The sequence below is a fragment of the Rhizophagus irregularis genome, chromosome 3 (assembly GCF_026210795.1).
Source record: "Rhizophagus irregularis chromosome 3, complete sequence".
NCBI lineage: Eukaryota > Fungi > Glomeromycota > Glomeromycetes > Glomerales > Glomeraceae > Rhizophagus > Rhizophagus irregularis.
In genome coordinates this window covers 3696185-3716262 of record NC_089431.1, presented here as the reverse complement: position 1 = coordinate 3716262, position 20078 = coordinate 3696185, and the positions used below count along the sequence as shown (strand labels likewise).

The following is a 20078-nucleotide window of genomic DNA, read 5'->3' as shown; positions in this document are numbered from 1 at the left end:
TAGAAATATTGATTATTTTATGTGATAATTACTTAATTTATAAGTTAACTTAGTAAGTAGATTTTATAATTTATTAATTGTTAGTGAATTAATATTAAAAAAAAGCTTTCGTGTAATATTTTTTTGTGCACTTTACGATATTTATTTAAATTTAAATTTAATTTTTAATATTTCTGGTTTTAAAAACTTATCGGATGTTTATAATTTACTAATTCAAATGAACATTTATGTAATGATGTAATTTAGATGGAATAGTAGTATATTAAAACTATGGAATAACAACTTGAACAAACTAAACTTAACCATTCTAAACTATAACCAAAAAAGAAATTATACATTCTGAATCTAATCTTACAATTAAAGCCACTTGCTAATATTCCAAGCATACAAAAATCGAATCAGCTGTAAAAGTGTTAAAGGAAAAGCAAGAATAAAAAAAACATGAAGAAAATATTTAAGATATGAAGAAACTTCAAGTTACAGTTGTCCCCATTCTTGTAGCAACTGCTATCGCGATTCTTATTTTAATTTATGTAACTTCAGTTTGAAATGATAAAATACAATGATCTACATTATTTGGAACTTTAGATTTTTTTTTAAATTTTTATTTTGAAGCATACTAGTGATAGATAGTTATTGATACAATTAAATGTAATAAATAGCACACGTTAATATTTTAGCTTTAAGTGAATTACTTAATAAAATTTTATTAATAAAAATGTATACATTGCTAATAAAATATAAAGTTATATGAAATTAAAGACAATAAAATATTCCATCTTGAGATGGGTGATAACCAAGTATTTACGGTTGTTATTATTTTAATACTTCATTCTTGCTCTTCTAATAAAATATCTAGGTTATCTTTGGATTCTTGACATCCATTTTCTGCAGCCTTATTATACCAATAAATAGCCAATTCAATATTTTTTTCAGTTCCTTCACCTCGCCCATATAAAGATGCAAGACTTTTTTGTGCTTCAACATTTCCTCCTTCTGCAGCTATTTTATATAATTCACATACTTTCTCCTTACTAATATCAAATTGAATTCCATTATTACTATAAAGATGTCCAAGTTTATAATAAGCGTCTGCAAATCCTTGATCAGCTGATTTTTTATAAAATTCAATTGCTCGCATTGTATTTTTACAAATACCTTTTCCTAATTCATGATATTCCCCTAATTTATACAATGCAAGTTTATTGTCATTTTCTGCAGATTTATGATACCAATAATTAACTTTACCCAAATCATCATCTATTTCATCCTCATTTTTACATAAAATATTTTCAACATTACTACTTTTACCAGTTGCCTCATTATATAATTCAAAACCTTTTTCTTTATTAATTTCAGTTCCAATTCCATTTACATAGTAATATCCAAGTATAAATTTTGCTTCTAAATATCCACTTTTAGCCGATTTTTCATAATATTCAAATGCTTTAACTTCATTCCTATTTATACCAACACCTAATTCATAATATTCTCCTAAATTATATTGTGCTACTACATGTCCTTTTTCGGCTGCTATTTTAGATATCTCAAATGCTTTTGTTCTATTAACTTCAGTTCCAAATCCTTGGTCATAACAATATCCAAGTTGAACTTGAGCGTCTAAATAACCTTGATCAGATGATTTTTTAAAATATTCAAAAGCTTTAGTTTCATCTTTTTCAACTCCACATCCATATATATAGCATTCCGCAAGATTGTATTGTGCAAATTTGTTTCCATTATTTGCTGCTTTATTATACCAATAAAAGGCTTGTTTATAATCTTTTTTCGTACCTTTACCATACACAAATAATGATCCTAAATTATTCTGTGCAATATCATGCTCTTTTTCTGCTGCTATTTTATACATCTCAAATGCTTTTGTTTTATTAACTTCAGTTCCAATTCCTTGGTCATAACAATTTCCAAGTTGAAATTGTGCATCTTTATATTCTTGTTCAGCTGATTTTTTATATAATTTAAAAGCTTTAATTTCATCTTTTTCTACTCCTTTTTCATTTTCATAACATTTACCCAAATTATATTGTGCAAATTTATTTCCATTTTCTGCTGCTTTTTTATACCAATAAATGGATTCTTCTAAATCTTTTTTTACTCCAATTTCATTTTGATAATAATTACCTAATATATTTTGTGCTTGTGAATATTCTTTAGCAGATTTAAAATACCATTCAAAAGCTTTCTGATCATCTTTGTTAATTCCTATTCCATTTTGGTAACAAATACCTAAATTATATTGTGCATATATATCTCCTTCATCAGCAGCTTTTAAATACCATTCAAACGCTTTTTTTTCATCTTTTTTTATTCCAATTCCATTTTGATAACAATAACCTAAATTATTCTGTGCACTTAAATTTCCTTCTTCTGCTAATTTCAGATAAAATTCAAATGCTTTAAATTCATCTTTCTTTCTTTCTATTCCATATTGATAATAATAACCAAGATCATCTAACTCTTTCTTATTAATGTTACGTTCAATGGAATTTTTATCTAATAAATCAAAATATTTTTCCATATTATTCAACTCATCTTTACACAAATTTATTTCTAATCCATTAAAATTTTCAAACTGGTAATAAGACATCGTATTCATATTTTCTAAATGTTTAAACTCCTTTGCAATTGAATATTTATTATATAAAATATCTTTATAATAAGATAATGATAATAAATGTTTTGAAATAATGATATTAAGTAATTGATACATGGAAGTTAAATTATTATTTTCATTTTTTTCATATTTATTAATTGATAATAAATATAAGTTAAAAGATTCATTTTTATCAATTGTAATAGTATTTACTATATCACTCTCATAAAAAAATCCTATCAAACATGAGAACCAATTTTCATTTTCTTTATGATCTTTCATTAATTTTAAAATTATTTCAGGATTTTTTCCATTATAAATAAGGAATTCTTGTATCCATTCTGATAAAATATTTTCATATTTAGTATAATTCTCTATATTTATAATTTGACGATAAAAACCTTTTAAAAAGTTTTTTAAAAAATTTTCATCATCCTTTGAAATGTTATTTAAAGACATTATTGGTTTGAAAAGAAAATTTTTTTGTTTTATTCAAACAAAGCTAAAAAGCTATAAAATCTTAATATAAGTACAAAAAACATTGGTGCTACGGTTACTCTATTTGTCATACAGTAAATCATTATATTGCGTATCATACTGCGGTTAATTATTTGGTTTATAAGCCTGCGCTAATGCAGTATATGAAGAATCATTTGTTATTATTCATAATTATTTTGTTATTTTGTCTTTTTAATTTTGATTGGTTGATATCTTATCACATGAATTTAATTGAAAAAAAATTAAAGTATAATGTGGACCAAAATTATATTGTTGATCAACAAAGACGTAGATCATTTGCGAAATTGGCTGTCATTTGTTATTTGAATAATTTCACTGTAATGCAAGGTGATACGAATGTATGAATGTACGTGATTATCTAAAACAATAAAAGATAAACAGCTATTATTGTCAATCTTAACGTGACCTGCAAAAATCTTGGCTATTTCATAATACTCATGTAATTTATATGTTGAAATTTATTAAGTAAGAGTTTTCTAATTGAATTTAATATTAAATTTCTTTGGTGCACCTCATAATATTTTATTTAAATTTAAAATTTTATTTTTAATATTTCTGATTTAAAAATTATTGGTGCTATAATTTACTAGGTAATTTCATCTTACAAGATAATTTAATTCACTAAAAGATACTGTATAATAATAACTGAAAGAAGAATATACATATGCAAAGGCAATGATATTTTCCAAATCCATTTTATATGTAATATTCGTATGGAATTCATTATTAGTAATTATTGGTTATAATAAATAGTTTATGTTACTGTGTTTATTACATTACAACTGTGGTTACTATGACAAAATTAAAAACACAAATGAATAAAATAAAATAATAATTTTAGAATAAAATATAATTTTTGTGATAAAATTTTGATTGTACCTCACAGTATATTAAAATAAAAAATATTAAAACCGAAATTTATTTTTCTAACTAAATTTGAAGATCCAGCAGATCAGGTACGGAAGTGACATTATTTTGATGTTCCACAAAATCAACAATCAATGATCAAATTTAAACGACAAAGAAAAAGTTTACTTTGGAACCACCTTATATTTTAGTTAACTACTCACGAATTTTATAAATTTTATAAGATTTTTTTTTGCAATATTGAAAAATATATGATATATTCGGGATCACCCAAAAATCCTGACACCCATAATATCAACAGTCTATAATCCTTTCAGCCACAGAATCCGATGATCTAAAATCTTGACCTGTCTGAGATTCGATCAGATGAATTTGTGATTACGTAATTTTTTTAATGCAATTATTTCTAATTTAGAAAATAATGAATAGTTTTACTAAGTTTAGTAATCTAGTAATATACTATACATAATCCTTTTAACTAATAATATAGTAACGTTAGTTAATTTACATTAATATTAATAAAATTTGCATTGGTATTAATAAAATTTACAGATTATATTTTAATTATATCAGTATTATATCGAATAAATTAGCCCGTTATTGCGTTAAAATTATGGAAAATTTATATAATTTTTTATTTTAAAATTTTGGGATTTTGACTGTCAAGATTTTTAACTGTCAGAATTTGTGACTATCGGGATTTTATTTCAACGGGATTTGTGGTAAACCCGATATATTCACTCGTTAAATTAACAAAATAACACAAAAAAATTTTTTTTTGATATTTTTTGTTTTTTGGCCATATTTTGGTTCTAACCTTTTTCTAGTAAATTTATGAAGTGTTTATGTCGCTGTTAAATGTTTTTAAGATTGTGCAAACACCACTCAAAGAGCAACGGTATTGAACATATAAAAGTACGACGAAATTAATTATAAATTGCCGAAATAATAATTCATTAAGTTTTGCGAAGTATTATATTATATATTAAAATTATTAAATATTAATAAAAAAAAATATATCAATTTCTATAAAAAAAAAAATTAATATTTGCGAAATATTTTAAATTTTTTACATATTAATAAAAATATTTAATTGTTTGCGACACAATAATTAATAAAGATATTAATACTTGCAAACATTTTAAAATTATTACACGTTAATAAAAGTATTACTAGTAGTTGTTACAGGGTGTTACAAATTATTACGTCAAAAAAAAAAAATCAATATAAATTATAATATGTGATAACGGAATTCTTCATTTCGTGAGAATATTTTAAAGTTTCATTGAAAATTGAAAATATTCATTTATCAAAATAAAAATCAATCTAAATTTGAAGTAAATTTAATCATTCCGATGTTCCCCAAACTTTCTTTTTGATGTTTTTCAAGCTTCAGGAATATGGAAGTATTTGTGTAGGGGTCAATAATTGGTATTGACTATGAAAAGGACTATCTATTATCGTTAGGGTAATATTCTCTAATTTCTTAATAGTTATGATTAACCAATGACTTAAAAGTACGCTTTTTTAACGTATTTACTGTGTGATTGGGTCGATGTCTTAGTTGACACACTAACCAGGATTACATTATTAAAAAAAAAGTGAATACAAATATAAATTTTTTATAAGGAATGCAAGTAATTTTGTATTTTTGTGCATTTTAAATTATTAAGGGATAAATAAAGATTTAAAATAATAAAATGTACCCTATCGCATTGTCATGCTCATTTTTTGCCAGTAATTAACTATGCCGCTTATAAATGACCATAAGTCTAATAGGTCTTCGTTTATTTTTTATATAGACAACAAGGAAATCTCTAATTTATGAGTACTGTTTTCTCATAAGAAAGAAAATAGTTAATCACATGATACTTTATGAGTGACACGGCTCTATGATCGAACACGTGAATATCTCTGCCCTCACGTGATGACCATTATGAAATCGTCAAATTTTAGTTTATCTTTTTTACTCATAACGGTAATTTAGGCCACTCCAATTTAATAGTTTGTTTAACGTCCTAACTTTATATAAAAATTGAAGGGGGGGAGGGGGTCAAATTAAGTAAACATTTAAAAATGAACATAGTTTTTTCTTTATCACTCAATGCATTTTTACTAAAAATACATCTTGGTTTATTACAGATAATGTAATTAATAAGTTTACATATATTACTTTTATTAATTATACCACTGGGAATATTTTCTTTGGTAGATTCAAATGCACTGGAAAGAAATTCTTTTAAATATTATACAGATCGGTGATGTTATTGTAAGTTACGTGATATAACATATGTTTGTTTATTTTTAAAAATTTTTCAAAAACGAGGGGGGTGGGGTACGTTAAACAAACTATTAAATTGGAGTGGCCTTAAATGATCAACAAATTAAATACTTTATGGAGTAAATTAACAATCAAACATGTGAACCACATAACAATAAAATTCTTAGAATTCTTTTATGGACTTCTCATTAAAAATTCATTTTCAGTTATTTGACATTTCCGGTTAGAAATTTTTAATAAGAATTTTTAGAGTCCGAAAAAAGAATTCGTTAATTTTTGTCAACTTTTACTATTGAAAAAATATTTAACGTATTGTGTATATTGATAATTTTCTTTCTCAAATAATTAGGAAAAGTCGATACAATGGAACAATCAATTAATTATAAACATAAAATTGACTTCTTAGTATCAGACAACATCGATCATAAAAAATGTAATGAATGTAAAATAAGAAAAACAATAGATGAAAGCAACCAGCTTTGTTACGCATGTCGAAGTGGAAAGTATACATTAAGTGGAAACAATGTTATTGACGATTTTATCATATATACACAATCTAATAATAATGAACTGGGAGGGGAATTGGAGTTTGTTTATTATAATAAACTCAAAAATATTGAATTTATTGCCGAAGGAGGATTTAGTAAAATTTATAAAGCTACCTGGATTAATGGTCCAATTTACGATTGGTTTAAGTTTAAAAATAATCATTTGGATAATGGTCGTAAAAATAATTATACCGTTGTTCTTAAAAAACTTAACGATTCCAAAAACATTACATCCAAGGAACTGAATGAGGTACGTTATAAGTAATATTTTAAATCTTCAAATGTAACGATAAAAATTAATTACTTTTTCAATTAGCTCAAGGTATTTTATCAGATTTATTCGGATAGCAACGTATCTAAATTGAACATTAGTCAATACCTTGGAATTACTCGAGATCCTATTACCAGAGATTATATGATAATTATGCCATATTATAAATCAGGAGATATGACACATTTTATAAGTAATGACTTTTATAATATTAGTTGGGAAAATAGGTTGAATAAATTAAGGTGTATAATAATTGGACTTAAACATATGCATAAAACAAAAATTATCCACAGAGATTTACATAGTGGAAATATCTTTATTGGTGAATATTTCGCGTATATAGGTGATCTGGGAATTAGTAAATCTGCAACTGGATCTACGGATAATACAAATGAAAATTATGGCATTATTCCTTATATGGCACCAGAGATTTTTCAAGGACAGAAATATACCGAAGCTTCAGATATATATAGTTTCGGAATGATTATGTGGGAGTTTACGAATGGTAGAAGACCTTTTTGGGATCGAGATCATGATACAGAGCTTATTATTGATATAAGTGATGGTTTACGACCACCAATTGTTACAAATGCACCTAAAGGATTTATTGAATTAATGAAAGATTGCTGGCACTCTGATCCAAAGAAAAGACCAACAACTATCGACATATTAGAGAAAATTGAAGAAATGTGGAAAAATGAGCTGGAAAATTATTATTATAGAAATCCAACTAAAATTATAAAATCATCAGATATTGGACCTGTAGCAAAAAATAATCCAGGTGCTATTTATAAGAGTAGACCTTTAAGTCGTATGATTCATTCCGCAATGTCTTTAAAAAGTTCAAGAAGTCGATCCATTAACACTAACTTAGAAACTGGTAAAATTTTTGTGATACTAACGATACATATTTACTATAAGGATAATTTTGACTTTAATTTATTTTTGAACAACTATATAGATCCATTTTATTATTATCAGGAGAATAATATAGCATCTACTGGTATTTTTTTTAAAAAAATAATTGTTTAATGTTATTTATGTTATTATTAATACCATTGTTTATCATTTATTTTAAAGATAAAAGAAAGTTCGAGAATGATTCAGTTGAAGACAGTAATGACGATAGTATATATGATAAAATTAGACTTTTTACATCAACTTTAATAAAAGATTGATCAATGTTTTTATTTTATCCTCAACTGTAATAAATAACAAAAAATAACAAAAATTTTATTTAATAATTTTTCTTTTTTTTTAAAAAAATTATTTAGGTCAAAGCATTATTAAAAAGGGAAAATTATTTAAAACTAAAAATTCAGGTAAATGATAACCCATTTTTATTTAGTTAAATAAAATTCTAATTATTCTGTAAATCTAATTACTTAGATTACATTACGAAAGAAATCGAAATAGATATTAATATAAATTTAGATCAACCTCGAAATAACGGTATGTAAAATATTTTAAATTTTACAGTATCTGAATAATAATTTTAATTTATTTTTTAATTTATAATATAGAATATATCACCAAAGAATTTGATATTGATATTAATAATCTTTGAATTTATTATTAAAATTATTAAAAGATAAATTTATGGGAATTTTAATTATTTCTTTTTTTTTTTTATTACAATGGCGGAAAAATATTTTAATATTGTTTATATAATATCAATAATATCAATAATAAAATATATTAACGTTTTCAATTATAAAAGTTTATATAATAATTCAAGTGATGCCAAAATTTCTTTTGGAATACACAAAATATGACGTATAAACCAAATAATAATATAAATTAATTTTAAATTTTAAACTTTGCAGACCGTTGTTTGAAATGCAATAATAACATCGCGTAATAATAATTTCAACAATTAAATATCATATATAAACAAGGAATAATAATGAATTTATCAAATATGATAAGATGTTTTATTCAGGTTTTTATCTTTTTTAAAATTAAAATCAGGTGTCATTTGAAAAATCTTTATAAATCAAATACAACATAATTTAAAAGGTTCAATACTTCGATTGCGTTATTTAATCTCGTATTTATAAGCACATTATTTTTGACTACTTTTTGGATTGAACAAAATTTTGTTATTTATCTAATTTAATTTTGTTAAATTTAGCTTGAACATCTGATATCAATAAATGTTTTTAAAATATTTTAAATGATGACGAACCAAATTTTCTGCTTTAATAAGATACTGTGACAATAAAATCAGTTAAATTCAAAATCCGTTCGAAAAATTTGAATCGTTCGACATCATAAACCTCTATATGCATTTCGTTATAAACACATTCATTACATTTGTTTTATTTTAAAGGAATGTTCAAATTTTGTACACTTTCAGAAATCGATGTAACACAAACTCCAGTTATAAAAATTGTTATATCAAACATTATAATTTTGATGCGATCTCTATATATTTGAAGTTGAAAAAATATTAAAAAATCCACCTTAACAGTTAATGTAAAATTTGTAGTAAGAAAAGTCGTATTCATTTTTTTTAAAAAAATTTAAACGAAATCATGTTATTTTGAAACCTCGTAATTTGTACTATTAAAAAAAGAAATTATAACACTACCCTCTGGAAGGTGTGATGTCTAACTGTGACTGCCGCGTTCATATTTATCTCACGACGTTTTTTTTTTGATCTCTATTCTCTATTTGTCACGCCCTGCAAATATCACTTGCATTACATGATAAACATATAGCCGAGTGCTGATGTGGTAAGATGATCCCAATAAAAATTTACGGAAAATCTTTTCCAATGTCAGTTAAATTTGTGTACATCATTACATCATAATATTACATATAAAATTCCATTGTCTCAATTTTTCAATTTTTTTTTTCTTCTTCATTACAATTGTTAATTTTAGAAAATGGATTTTATATTATTACAAAAATTATCGCAAAATTTACTTGAAATTTTGGATGATGACGAATATTACGATATTACTATTGAAGTTGGTAATGATCCTTACGTAAAAATATTTCGTTCACATATAGTTATTTTAAATTATCGTTCTTCTTATTTGAGAAGAATTTTATCAACTAATAAAAAGGAAAATGATGGAACTTTGATACACATTAAATTACCAAATATTTCACCGGAAATTTTTCAATTAATTTTAAGGTAAAAAAAAATTGAAATTTATTAAATAAATTTTATTATTTTAATTTTTTTATCTTTTTTATTTAGGTATATTTATGGAGGGAAACTACCTTTGATAGATTATGATAATTTGGATATTATTAAAATCCTAGTTGCTGCCAATGAACTAAACCTTCAAGAATTAATTACCCATATACAATCCTTTTTAATTCAAAATAAAGCTAACTGGATGGAACAAAATTTTAATTTAATATATCAAACAAGTTTTGAAAATAATTCTTTTTTGGAACTTCAAAAGTATTGTACTGATTTAATGTCTAAATATCCAGATAAGATACTTAAATCATTAGATTTCTCTTCAGTTCCAGAAAAAATTTTGATCTCACTTATTCAAAGCGATAATCTTCAAATGAGTGAAATTCAAGTATGGGAGAATGTTCTTAAATGGGGTCTTGTGCAAAATCCTGGTCTTTCTTCAAATCCCTCTAATTATTCAAAAGATGATTTTAATTCTTTAAAGAATACTTTACAATCATGTATTCCTTTTATTAGGTTCTACAATTTAACTTCTCAAGAATTTTCGGATCATATTCTACCTTATAAGGAAGTTCTACCAGAGGAATTATATATGGATTTATTAAAAACCTTTTTAAGTTTAAATCCTAATAGCAAGCCAGGTCACAAATCAAATCCTCGTATGACTAAAGAAATAACTCCTCCACCTCCTCCTAGATCGTCATATTCATATTCTAAAAATACTTTCGACGATTTGGATAAACAACCACAATTATCTTCCAGTTCATCAAATTACAAGGGAGATTTAATTGATTTTTCTGCATCGACCCTTTTTAATAGCAATCCAATTCACAAATCAAATCCTCGCATGACTAAAGAAATAACTCCTCCATCTCCTCTTAAACCGTCAGTTTCATATTTTAACGAACCACCACGATTATCTTCCAACCCATTTGAGACCTTTTTAAGTTTAAATAGTTTAAATACTAATAGCAAGCCAAGTCACAAATCAGATTCTCGCATGACTAAAGAAATACCTCCACCACCACCTCCACCTCCTTTTTTTAACCCGTCGTATTTATATCACAAATCAAATCCTCGCATGACTCCTCCACGTCCTATTACACCATCATATTTTAACGATTTGCATAAACTACCACGATTATCTTCCATTTCATCAAATAAGAATGGGGATCTTTCTTCTGCATCGACTTACCAGGTATCAATAATTTATCAAGAAAGACATTTTATGCTAAATTTGTACATTATTTTTATTTGAAATTTTTATTTTATGAAAATTCTCAGGAATTGACCCCATGGAAGGGAACCCAAAACATTCAAAGATCATTACCTGTTAAATTAGATCAAGAATTTTCAGAAGAGTATCAAGAAACATTAATTCGTTTGAAAGACATGGGATTCAATAATGAAGAGGAAAATCTTAAAGCTTTGAAAGAATTTAATGGAGATTTGGAGCGTGTTATTGAAAATCTTATTTCAAAAATGTAAACTATGTATTTTTATTTATGTTTAAAAAGAAACATATCATAATTTTATATTTTTATAAGCTACTTTAAAAAGAAATTAAATTATTAGATGTTAATATGAGTTTTAATCAATATCTTAATAATGGTGTTCATAAGTTAGCATCATATCGTATTTTATCCAACTTTTTGTTTAAAAAAGATTATCAACATACTAGAATACGTCACCAAATAAATTGAGCTCAACGCTCTTTAAATTATAATGTTTAAAAAATTTTTTCTTTTTTTTTAGTAACTTATTATATAGTATTGAAAAATAATTGAAGTATTAAACCATTTTATATACAAGCGTATTATATTATGTTATTTAAGAACTCCTCTTACCACTATTAATGCGTGATTTAATCACTGAATCATGATTTATTATAACCATAATAATCATAATAATGTTTTTTTTATTAGTAACTATTATTTTAATTTTCTTACAAGTCTATTTTCATGCATGTAATTAAAAATAAACCAAGATTGTTCATTTATATATTTATCTTTAATTTGAAAATGGTTTTGGCATGCGTTCGATAAATATCTTATTTTTTGGTTATCGACTTATCGATTGTTATAACATCATCCACATCATCCATCTCTGATGGGTGTTACATGACTACATGTTTACATATAGTCCCTTTCCTTTTTATAAAATAGTAAATTCCCTACCTTATCATATTTTAAAGAAACTTTAGAAGTCAATACAAAAACGTCAATAAGTGTTTATATATTTATTTCAATACATAAAAAATATAATTTCGATAATTTAGACATCAATATCGAAATCAATTTCCTCGGTAATATATTCTATATATAAATTAAACAAAATTAGGTTTATAATATATAAATAAAAGTTACCACTAAAAAGTACATATCAATACTGTATGTTTACTTACTACTACTATTTAAATTCATCTCAATATCAAAATTCGAGTTCTCTTGTAAGATAATCTAAAAAGTATACACAAAATTTTATTAAATTAAAATATGAAATTTATATATTGTTAAAAAAAGTAATTACCTTTATTTTCATATAACTTATTTCTTTTAATACTTTGACCTAAATATATTTTTAATCAAAAAAATAATGATTTGCTAATGGTTATCAATATTTGCAAATAACGAATATCATACCATAATAATTATTATTTTCAATTAAATCATCCTTAAATCTCCTTTTGACTCTTTCTAAATTAATAGATTGGCTTCTTGAATTCCTCAAAGATATTGCAGAATTAATCATGGCGCTTTGAGGTCTGCTCCTATAAATGGCATTCGGATTATTTATTGTTACAGGCCCAATATCTGATGATTTTATAATTTCAGTCAGTTTTTTATTTCTTATTTTTTTCATCTTTCTCTATTTTTTTTATTAAGTTTATCATGTATATCAGTAGCAGATGGCCTTTTTTCTGGATTAGAGTGCCAGTATTCTTCCATTAATTCAATATATCCTTCAGGTGCATTTGTGACAATTGGTGGTCGTAAACCATCGCAAATATCAATAATAAGATCTGTATCATGACTTCGGTCCCAAAAAGGTCTTCTACCTGTCATTAATTCCCACATAACCATTCCAAGACTATATATATCTGAAGCTTTATCATATTTTTGTCTTTGAAAAATCTCTGGAGCCATATAAGGAATAATACCATAATTCTCATTATTATCTCCAGATTCAGTTGCAGAATTACTTCTACCAAGAACACTTATTTTTATACTACGAATAAATTTTAAACTAATTCTATTAAGAAGGATATTTCCACTATGAAAATCTCTGTGGGCAATATTTACTTTATGTATTTGAATGAGTCCGTCTACTATTTTTCTTAATTCCCATAGCTTTGTTGCCCATCTAATACTATGAAAATTTTTAGTGATGTAATGTATCAAATCACCTGAATCATAATATGGCATGATAATCATTACGTCTTGAGAATTAGGATCTTGAGTAATCCCAAAATACCTGTTAATATTTTCATATCCATTATTGTTTTTAAGTTTTGAAGAATAATCGTTAAATATCTTAGTATAATGTAAAAAAATTGATAAAAAGGATTTTTTTATATTAGCTTAAGATTTATCATAATATTCAGCTCCTTAGATGTGATGTTATTAGAATTATTGAGCTTTTTGAGAACAATTGTATAATTTCGTTCACAAATTCCCTTTTTGCTACTATAATTAAATAATTTAAATAGCCTTATATATTTTACTAAAACCTCCTTCGGCAATAAATTCTACATTCGTGAATTGATCATAAGGAACAAACTCCATTTTCCCATGTTTTTTAACAAGATTAATTTGTGCATTCCTAATAAAGTCATCAATAGTATTGTTTCCGCTTGGGTCGTACTTTTATACCATCTTAATTTTGTAACAAACATGACATATCTGATGACTTTCATTTAAAGTCTTCCTTCTTTTATTACATTCGGTACATTTCCTTTTTTTGTATTTTGATTACACTGATTTTTTCTGGTTGAATTAAAATTGTATTGTTTGATAATAAATAGTTGATTGGTTGTTCCATGATTTTTTATTTTTTATTTTTTTTTTTAAAAAAAAAGAATTTAATTTTTTAATTTGAGAAATTTGAGAGTAAAGAAAATTGTTGTCTATTATATACGTTTCTAAATTTAATGGAATTTTATTTTCGACTTTTACACAATTTCTAGAAGTTTCAAATAAAGAATTATAATTTCTCAGAAAGAATTCTATAACATGCAAAGAATTCTAAAGTATTACATAATAATATGCATATGACGTGGCGTAGCCGACTACATTTTTATTTGTGTTTTTTTTGAAGCTTCTAATGGAGAATTATAATTTTCTCAGAAAGAATTCCATAACATGCAATGAAATCTATAATACTGTATGTAATGACGTGAAATAATATGACTGATTATATTTTAAGAATGATGTTACGCTTTTATTTTACACTTTATTCATATAAATAGTGAGTATTAGGAAGAATTTATCATAATTTAATTTAAATATTGTAAATATTGAATTATAAGTATTATCATTAATTAAATATATTTGTACAAATAAAAACGAAAATAAAAATTCTTAGTTTTATTTTTTAGTTATTTTTAAATTATTAATAAAATTCATAACCTATATTACTTAAGTAAATATTTATTAATTTATTGACAATATTACTACATATTTAAAATCATTTACAAGTTGTTTTGCTATTATCAATTCAATATGGAATCCTCTGTATTTGCCTCTTTTTTAAACAGTTAAGTTAATTGTATTTACATACATAAAAATCAATATTTAACTCAAATCTATTATAAAAATATTTTTTTTTAAAAAAAAAATTCATGCGACAATTGAGATATGCGACGTTAATTTTTTCAATTCAACATAATTTGATGCTTTTTTTTTCATAGTCGAATTTTGCATCTAATAAATCAAGTCCTTAGAATAAAATATAATCATTATCACTGTTATATACTCGGATTTTATTTTTAATATTTTATCATCAATTTATTATATTTTAATCAATAAATGTCTGAAGTTTCATAATTACATAATTATTTTTTTCTTATAGTTTTTTTTTTGTGGTAGTGTTCGGCTAAAACTCTTGAATTTCTTCCAGAGTATGGGCTTCTTTGTCTAGGCGGCATTTTTTCAATGTTCAAATATATATTGAAGTTGGAAACGATCTATCGTAAAAATTTTTTTAAAGGCATATGATTATCTTAAATTATTAAACTTTTTACTTATGAAGAATTTTGTCAACAAATAAAAAGAAAATCGATGTGAAATATTAGTTTATATTAAATTATCAAATATTTTATCTAATTTTTCAAATAATCTTAGGGAATATTAAATAATGTTATGAGAAAGATTGTCGGGCTTCATCGCATGTATAAATTTAAAATGAATAGTTGAAAAATTTACGATAACTCACTACGTATTCACGTACTGTATGTCGCATTTTATAAAATGGATTAAATCCAAAAATTTCAATAGGTTCTTCACCAGACTGAATTGAAGTCTTTCCTATGCAGATTGGCCAAAAGACGATACAATTTAAGAAAGTTCTTTTAAAATAGACTTGCAACACTAGATACTTCTGTATTCGTTCGTATATTTGAAACAATCTATGTTATCGTTATACGAATTCAACGTCACACGTACATTGTATCAATCAAATGACTCAGTATTGTACGACTTAACTGTTATTTAATGATTGCGTAATTTGTATTACAAAAAAAAGGAAAAAAAATATTTTCCGACCATTTATTAACTGTTAAGCAGAGTATATAATTGGTGAAGATCAAATTTTAGGTAACATTAAATTTATATATAAAGTTCCCATTCACGACATTTTTCTTTTTTTACATTTAAAAAAAATGGATGGTAATAAATTATTACGAAAATTATCACAAAATTTACTTGAAGTTTTAGATGATGGCGAATATTATGATATTATTATTAAAGTTGGTGATGTTGAACCTTACGTAAAAATATTTCGTGCTCATATGGCCATTTTAAATTATCGTTCTCCTTATTTACGAGAAATTTTATTTGAAAATAAAATGAAGAATTATGATGGAACTTTGGTACGAATTGAATTACCAAATATTTTACCGGAAATTTTTCAAGTAATTTTAAGGTATTAAAAAAACAATGTTATTTATGCATTTTATAGTTATATAATTTTTTTTTTAATCGTGAATGATTTTTATTTATTTATTTATTTAGATATATTTATGGAGGGAAGATATCTTTGAAAAATTATGATATTTTATATCTAATTAAAATATTGATTGCTGCTAATGAATTAAGTATTAAGGAATTAGTTATTTATATACAATTATTTTTGATTCATAATAGAGCAAATTGGTTAGAACAAAATTTTTATTTGATATATCAAACAATTTTTGAAAATGATTCTTTCTTAGAACTTCAAAATTATTGCAATAATTTAATGTCAAAAAATCCGAATAAAATATTCGAATCATTAGATTTCCCTTCAATTCCAGAAAAAATTTTTATTTCGATTATTCAAAATGATAATCTTCAAATGAATGTAGTTCAAATATGGGAAAATGTTCTTAAATGGGGTCTTGCACAAAATCCGGAACTTTCTTCAGATCCTTCTAGTTATTCAAAAGATGATTTTAATAATTTAAGGAATACTTTAGAACAATGTATTCCTTTTATTAGATTTTATGATTTAACTTCTAAAGAATTTTCGGATAATATATTACCTTATAGGAAAATTATACCAGAGGAATTATATATGGATTTATTAAAAAGCTTTTTAAATTTACACCCTGATAGCAAGTTAAATAATATATCAAAATCTCAAGAAATTAATCCTTCTCAACATAATATAAATAAATCGATAGAAATATTTAATCATGTACCTTTTAACAGATCCAATAAACGTCGTGTTAGAAGGAATAGACAGGTATTTTTAATGACTTTTATGATTTTATCAAGAAGTTTATTTTATGTTTTTTAAGTTTGATTAAAGAATCGCTTATTAATATTTTATGAAATTATATTTAGAGGTTAAAGAAGGTAAAATTTTCAATTCACTAAGAAATTAATTTACGTTCAATTAATAATTTTAATTAATTTTGATTTTGATATTTTTTTTTTTTTAATAACGTATAAAGATTTTTTCCCAGATTAAAATCATAAATGAAAGAAAGGTATTGATTTAATTTTATCACGAATATATTTATATATATATATGTTATTGTGAAATTTATGATCAAAATTTATTTTTATTGCTTTATTTTAAAAGAAGCCTATAAATTATAGTTCATGGGATAGAGTAGTACTTGTAAGAGATACATGGAATACTGAAGAGCATTTAAAGAATACATGGGAGAAACCTACGAAGGCTGCATGGGACTACACATTGGAGGGTTCTGCAGGTGGATGGGGTGAAACGCCAGTAGTGCCGCAGTCTGCAGGTGGATGGAATGAAGATCCAGTAGCGCCCCAGTATACAGATGGATGGGATGATGCGCCAGTAGTGCCGCAGTCTGCAGGTGGATGGAATGAAGAGCCAGTAGCGCCTCAGTCTGCAGGTGGATGGGATGAAACGTCAGTAGCGCCGCAGTCTGCAGGTGGATGGAATGAAGAGCCAGTAGCGCCTCAGTCTGCAGGTGGATGGAATGAAGAGCCAGTAGCGCCCCAATATACAGGTGGATGGGATGCGCCAGTAGCGCCGCAGTCTGCAGGTGGATGGAATGAAGAGCCAGTAGCGCCTCAGTCTGCAGGTGGATGGGATGAAGAGCCAGTAGCACCGCAGTCTGCAGGTGGATGGGATTAAACGTCAGTAACAACAGCTACAGGAATGTGGGATGAAAATCCAGTAACGCCGGTTACATCTTGGGATAATGTGGAAACAGTTTCTGGACAGAGTACAGAAAAGGTAACTATAAAAATATTTATAAAATATTTTATATTTAATTTGAAATTCATGAATTTAATTTATTTTTTACGACAAGGATGCTCAGAGTAGCACGATTATTGAGAATAGCAATACGAAAAAGAAAAAAAACAAAAAAAAGAAAGTATCTTCATATGCAGATTTGGTGAAAAAATGACGTAATTAATGAAAAGTTTTCAAGCGTTTTTTTTATTCTAAATTTTCCAATTCTTATTTACCCCAAACAATCTTAAACTTAGTTTCTTGTGTGCTGATTTGACTTCGAGTGATCAGATTGTTACATAATGATCATATCGTAGTAAAATTTCAAGTGATTATTTAAATGACAAGCTTGTTTTGAAATGTGACCCATTTCTAAATTCAATAATTTGTACTTTCAGTATTAAAAAATTAAATTAATATAATGCCAAAGAGCGCTAGAGAAAAGAATCTTATTATTGACAAGTACTGATTTTACTGTCATTAAAATGTAATTTTTTTTTTTTATTTAGAAAAAAAGATATTATAAGAAATAAACAATTATTTTTACTGTATAAGGGTATGGGAAATAAGTTAATATTCGTAGACATCAATAAATTTATATGGTATTATACTGTGCATATATTTGTTTAATTAGTCCATCTGCTATATGAAATAATTATAGTGTTCCGAAAGGGTCGAGTCGGGTTGGGTTTGAGGATGTATTCGAACTCGACCCGAGTATAAAAACCAACCCGTACAAATACCCGAGTTAATATTTACATGACCCGACCCTGACTCGACCTGATATAGTTTAATCCTTGGATAACCCGGATCCAAATAAAATTTTCAGATGCTTAAAATATATAATTTTTATTAAATCCTCCTACGCTCAAACATATACACGCGAGATTTGTATTTGGTTTTAGATTGCTTCTTTTGGCCGGTTCCTCCAGAAAATATCTTCAACTGTAACACTTTCAATTACAGGTAAAAAAAAAATTTGACCAATTTTAATATTATTTAATGATTACTCTTACCATTGCTGCTAGGTGTGAAACTGTGAATACTTTACTATAGTTAACTAGTATATTTTCATAACGAATCAATAAAATCTAATAAAATATACTAGTTATTATTAAACATATACCTTCCATCATAGTAGAACATCTTGATTTCGATCTGCTCAAGGGTTATAGACTTCTTAACTAAATTCGTTTTCCAAGAGTTAATTTCTCAGCCTCACTCATTTATACACAAAGTTAGAAATTAAAAATCGTGTTTATAAATATTTTAAATATAAATATTTGATTAAACCCGGTCAACCCGGGTCAACTCGGGTCAAGCAAAGGTGTGACCCTGACCCGACGGGTCGGGTTGAATATAAGACTCGTGTCAAATAATGATAAACCCGATTCGGATTTTAAACACGGGTCGGGTCAAATGACCCGGGTTTGACCCAACCCTTTCGGAACACTACATAATTATATCTCTGAAAATTAATAATTAAACAATTATAAACTTAAATAAAGTGAGCACATTATTCGAAATGATCTTTTGAGAACGAATGTTTTCCCAAGTTCGAATTTAATTTGAAGATTACTTCGGATAAGTGAGATCAAAGGTTTTTATTTCTAAATCTGCCTTTGTCGTATCTATAACGTTATTTTAAAGAATATTCAAAAAAAAAATAGATTATAAATGTGCACAATATTTGCCTTATGAAAAAAATATTATTGTAACTTTTTTTATATTGGTAATTCGTGGCGTGTGCAATATAATTGCAACTATTCTTTTTTTAACCTGAATAAAAAAAATCCTGTAATTTGAACAAATACGGGAAAATATTTTTCCGATTCCTGATAAACAAAACAATTACTTAGCTAAAAGAAATAAATGTCATTGTCGAAGATCAAAATTAT

The 20078-nt window shown here is 25.5% G+C and overlaps 5 protein-coding genes across 5 annotated transcripts; 3 read left to right on the top strand and 2 right to left on the bottom strand.

The window, feature by feature from the left end:
• Positions 1-829: 829 nt before the first annotated feature.
• On the bottom strand, positions 830-3111 carry OCT59_020932 (uncharacterized protein; the record flags this gene model as incomplete). Its single annotated transcript, XM_066149507.1, has 1 exon — positions 830-3111. The coding sequence occupies exon 1, from the start codon at positions 3071-3073 to the stop codon at positions 830-832; it is 2244 nt and encodes a 747-aa protein (XP_065990405.1). The 5' UTR covers positions 3074-3111.
• Positions 3112-6644: 3533 nt separating this feature from the next.
• On the top strand, positions 6645-8667 carry OCT59_020931 (uncharacterized protein; the record flags this gene model as incomplete). Its single annotated transcript, XM_066149506.1, has 8 exons — positions 6645-7079; positions 7146-7342; positions 7823-7980; positions 8062-8103; positions 8181-8228; positions 8375-8422; positions 8490-8552; positions 8624-8667. 8 exons carry the CDS (start codon positions 6645-6647, stop codon positions 8665-8667), a joined length of 1035 nt encoding a protein of 344 aa, XP_065990404.1.
• Positions 8668-9991: 1324 nt separating this feature from the next.
• OCT59_020930 (uncharacterized protein) lies at positions 9992-11748 on the top strand (the record flags this gene model as incomplete). The annotated part of the gene is made up of 3 exons (XM_025316541.2): positions 9992-10245; positions 10312-11458; positions 11545-11748. The coding sequence occupies 3 exons, from the start codon at positions 9992-9994 to the stop codon at positions 11746-11748; spliced, it is 1605 nt and encodes a 534-aa protein (XP_025180318.2).
• A 942-nt stretch (positions 11749-12690) lies between these two features.
• OCT59_020929 (uncharacterized protein) lies at positions 12691-13756 on the bottom strand (the record flags this gene model as incomplete). The annotated part of the gene is made up of 5 exons (XM_066149505.1): positions 12691-12719; positions 12790-12828; positions 12903-13073; positions 13421-13666; positions 13735-13756. 5 exons carry the CDS (start codon positions 13754-13756, stop codon positions 12691-12693), a joined length of 507 nt encoding a protein of 168 aa, XP_065990403.1.
• A 2382-nt stretch (positions 13757-16138) lies between these two features.
• On the top strand, positions 16139-18078 carry OCT59_020928 (uncharacterized protein; the record flags this gene model as incomplete). The annotated part of the gene is made up of 5 exons (XM_066149504.1): positions 16139-16401; positions 16491-17202; positions 17304-17315; positions 17414-17449; positions 17545-18078. 5 exons carry the CDS (start codon positions 16139-16141, stop codon positions 18076-18078), a joined length of 1557 nt encoding a protein of 518 aa, XP_065990402.1.
• Between the last annotated feature and the right edge of the window lie 2000 nt (positions 18079-20078).